Consider the following 4,516-nt stretch of genomic DNA (forward strand, 5'->3'; position numbering starts at 1 on the left):
ATGAATAAGGTAAGACAGTTTGTTGGAGATCCGTCTTTAATAAAGAAGTGTTTTGAGACGGTTACATCGTAAGAAATGTCTTATGTTGATTTAAGACGGATTGTTATTGAAAACCATCTTAAATAAATATACCTTTTGATTCATTATGATTTTAAGAATTGTCTTAGATTTTGGTTAGTATATTAGACACTTCTATATATGAAACCATCTCAAATAAAGATATTATTAGAGTCGTCTAGACTATAAGAACTGACTTAGATGTTAGTGGGTATACTAGACACTTTTAAATATGAAACTATCTTAGTATGATATTTCTGATAAGTCATATTGTGAAAAAACATAGTGAATAGTGAATTCGACTTAGTTTGATGATATATATGATATAAAATGTAAAACTTATCTATGTAAATAATTCATTCTAATCTCTTTTATTAAATCCGGGGAGGATTTTTTATACCCTCTCCACATTCTGTAGCCCGCTTGCCTCTCTTTCTCTATGACCAATTCCTGCTCCCGCGCTCTACACCGGCGCCCAAATCGAGCGGAATCGCTGCTCGCGGACGGGATTGCTCCACTGCCACCTCCAGTCCACTTCGTCTTCCTCCCTTCCCCAGTTCAGATCTACTCCACTGCCACCTTCCTCTCCCGAGCCGCTTCTCATGACGTCTCCGAGCGAAAACCCTAACCCTAATCCTAATACACCATTTGAGATCGGGAAGCTTTTCAGGCCAACGAATCCCATGCCCAACGCCACCCCAACCCCATCTTCCCCGGCGTCACTGGAGGCCCAGCGCCATCTGGCCCCTACTCCTACCCTCCGGTGACCCCGCCCTTCCACCGCGGACCCTACATCCACTATCCGCAGGACCCCCACGCCATGACCCGCCCAGTTGTCTCCTTCCCCATGCCAAACCCAAACCTCAACCCCAACCCGAACGCTAACCCCAACGCCGTCGCCCCGGGCCCCAACCCCGGCGCGCGCCTCATGCAGCTGCTCGGGAACTCCGGCCGACACAGTTCGAGACCGCCGTCTCCATGCCGCCGCCCACATCGGAGTTCGCACAACTGTAGTCGCTCCCAGCGATGCCATCCGCACCACCGGCCAGGATGCTGAGCAGCACCAACAGCAAGGTGCCTACGGGGCGGTTACTTGGCACCGGGGAACGGGCGGTGCACGATGTTGACTCGAGGCTTCCCGGGGAAGGGCAACCACCGCAGCTGAAGGTGACACCGATTACAGGTATGTACTGTCTTTGATTGTGCTTTCGTTTAAAAGGTAGTTTTGTCAGTTCACATTACCCTGCAACTTGTTAATTTTATATCTATTGAAAGGAGTTGTCTATTATCTGCAACTTCACACAGCAGGTCAATACAGACAAGACAAAAAAATACTAAACAAAGCATTGGCAATGGTGACCTACCAGAAAAATATATTCTTAACAGACAATAAGATTATTTCAGGCTCTGTTCATCCTACTAACATTTTATTTAGACATATACCGCTACGCTTGTAATTAATATGGTGCTTATCATCTTCTAGCCCATTGGAAGTTTTCTTCTCATCTCTGTTATCAGGGAAGCATTTGAGCCTTCTCTATCATCAAGCTGGGATCCCTTGAGTATTTGGAGAGGTATTCAGGAGATCATGGATGAAGAAATGGAAGAAGATGTCATAGTCAAGGCTGTGGACTGCTCGAACCAATCAGAGGTGATAAATCAGTGCTAGTTATTGCTTTATATTTCTGAACAAGACGTTTCTGTCTGTTAGAAATTGTTGCGACATTTGCTTAGGGATTCCCATGTGCCATGTTACTAGTTACACTGCTATTGCTGGTCTCATTTAGTTTAACATACCACTGTTAGATCTTAGAGGTATATATTGCTAAAAAGAATGCATGATCATTGATTCATTGTGATACCACCTGTGCTAACTTATTTTGAGCTCCTCTTAGTCGTGTGTAGGGCGAGCTGCTGCCATGGTGGCTTTTTCTTGCGGGCGTGAGCTCCGCTCGCCGCCGGTCTTGGACGCCGTGGCTAGGCTCCTACCACCCCTCCCTCCACCCGGGACTCCACACCGCCACCGCCACACGACAGTACGCATACACTCTTCTTCCTCCCCTCGCTCTCGATGGCTGGTGTCCGCTCCCTCAGCACCTCCGCCCATGCCCGGCTCCCGCACTTGCCGGCTCCCCGATGGAGATGAATGAAGAAAGGAAGGTCAGCTTACTAGGACTAGCAGATATATTATCAGCCTCAATTGGAGGATTCTCATGGGCTCCCTTTATTTCAAAGATCTGCAAGAATAAAGTCGAGGCGGAGGCTTGGTTTACTGGTCTTAGTGCCTTGATATGTCGAGGACAACATGGATCCTAGGTCCAACATATAGATGGAATCCGGATCGCTGGACTTCCTTTTGATGTAAGCTCTTATGCTTAAACAAAGTTCACTGTTACCCACATTTTTCTGATTAATATTTAGTTATTTTCATAGTCTATATTTCACATCACTACCTGACTCATTGCTTCTTATCAGTATGTTCTGATATCTTGATGTTGATTTTTTGCTGCTCAAATTTGTCACACGCTATTCTTGTAGCTATATACGACATTCAATAATTAGAACCAGAATGAAAGCTTTATCCATGTTAGAGCATTTGGTTGAGCCTGACCATCGTCGAGTTGTGGAATTGTATCCTCTTTGTCATAGTTACACTATTTTGTGTGCTAAAGAGAGATATTACAACCTGCAGTCAGAATTATATGACATTATGATCATCAAATTGACTTGAATGTAATTCTTACGTCATATATAATGACTGGAGTCTGGAGATAGTATTATTACATAAATACGCATCTGCAACCTGGTCGTGGCTTGCTCTATTTTTCATGCCTTTATTTTATAGTTATTTGTAGCCTGATAAACTTAAAATTTGGGTTAGTAAAGAATGCCTTTTTTATATTCAGTAAATTAGTTCAGTTGTTTTGGTGGAATGCATATCCATAACATTATTTACTTGAACGCACATGCTACTTTAGATGATATGATTGCTTCCCAGGGTCAGTTTGTTGATCATCCTTTGTTATTTGCCTTAATCCAGTCTTAGAAACTTCCGCATTTGTTTGGTTTATGAACTAGTTTCCAAGATCAGAGAGGCAATTTCATACTGTGCAAAAGCAATTTCGCTATGCAAGTCACGCATACAGAACCTGAAAAGTTCCAAGGATGCTTTGTTGGCTGGTATAGATGGTGGTGATGCATCTGCTGCTGAAGGAGGCTCAGAAAAATCTACCGTTGAAAAAGAGCTAGAGCAGCTTACTAGCATATTGCCTGATCTTGAGAAGAAGGTAAACAGTTACAGATGCAATTTATTTTGCTTCATGTGCCTCTTATTGTATCGATAATGAAGATGATTTATCTTAGCTCTAAGGGCCAATGATATCTTTAATTTGTTTTGCATTTAGCTTGAGGACCTGTCTGAAGCAAACCCAAGCGCTGACATGGATGAGATGGTGAAGGCAATTGCGTCCAGGGTAACTGAAGTGATGCCAAAAGCTGCATCTTTTACTTCTTCCCAGATAGCAACCTCAAGCAATGGATTCGACTCCTCGGTTATGTCTACGACAGCGACAACTGGAAGCTCTGGAAGCACTGTGACTGACCTTGGGGTTGTAGGCAGAGGCGTCAAACGAGCTAGCATCAAGCCGATCTCTGCCGAACCTGCTGCTAAGAAACCTGCACTTGATTCACCATCTCTCCAAGGTGACAGCAGCATCAACTCTGAGGTTGTCCCTGCAACGAGACTGATGAATCCAGCTAAAGCTCTACATTTGAAACGAACGCTTTCTGACGGGGGCACGACGATAACACACCTTCTATTCTAGTATGCTTAGATAGATTCAATGTTAGCGCAAACGACTGATGATAAGTTTTTCAGTTAGTATTTTAATTTGGATTTAGAGTACACTTATGTATGATTTATTTGACAATGCTTATTTATGAGACATTGAATTGTACTTATCTATATTACATTAAATATGATGTTATTAAATATGTGTGTATGTATATTTCGAATTCTCTTTTAAATTATTATAATGTGGCATCTCAAAAATGATTATAAATTGAAGAATGTCTAGTTATGTAAGTCGTTTCATCTAAATCTTAATAAGACGGTTTCCAAAACATCCAATATGAGTCTCTAAATAAGATGGTTTTCTTGTTGCAAGTGTCTATTATTATAGGATATTCTATACGGTTTGATAAATACTTTGTCTTATAATATTCATATTCGAGATGGTTCTTCAGAAGTGTCGTAACAAAAACCTAATTCAAGACGGTTCATCAAACAAATGACTTAAACATACACCTTTTTTAGACAGTTATAAATTTAAAACCGTCTTATAAAATATCTTTTAAGACGGTTTATAACCATCTTAAATGTGGGACATCTTTTACGACTCCGTCAAATTTGGACACTTTATAAGCGTCTTAATAACTAAAAATTAACCGTCTCATATAA

General features: G+C 41.7%; 1 protein-coding gene across 1 annotated transcript; it reads left to right on the top strand.

Moving 5' to 3' along the window:
* Positions 1–1,952: 1,952 nt before the first annotated feature.
* LOC103632304 (histone-binding protein N1/N2) lies at positions 1,953–4,050 on the top strand. Its single transcript, XM_023300670.1, has 4 exons — positions 1,953–2,217; positions 2,293–2,688; positions 3,104–3,344; positions 3,462–4,050. Exons 2-4 carry the CDS (start codon positions 2,627–2,629, stop codon positions 3,879–3,881), a joined length of 723 nt encoding a protein of 240 aa, XP_023156438.1. The 5' UTR covers positions 1,953–2,217; positions 2,293–2,626; the 3' UTR covers positions 3,882–4,050.
* The last annotated feature ends 466 nt before the right edge of the window (positions 4,051–4,516 follow it).

The sequence above is a fragment of the Zea mays genome, chromosome 7, assembly GCF_902167145.1.
Source record: "Zea mays cultivar B73 chromosome 7, Zm-B73-REFERENCE-NAM-5.0, whole genome shotgun sequence".
Classification (NCBI taxonomy): Eukaryota; Viridiplantae; Streptophyta; class Magnoliopsida; order Poales; family Poaceae; genus Zea; species Zea mays.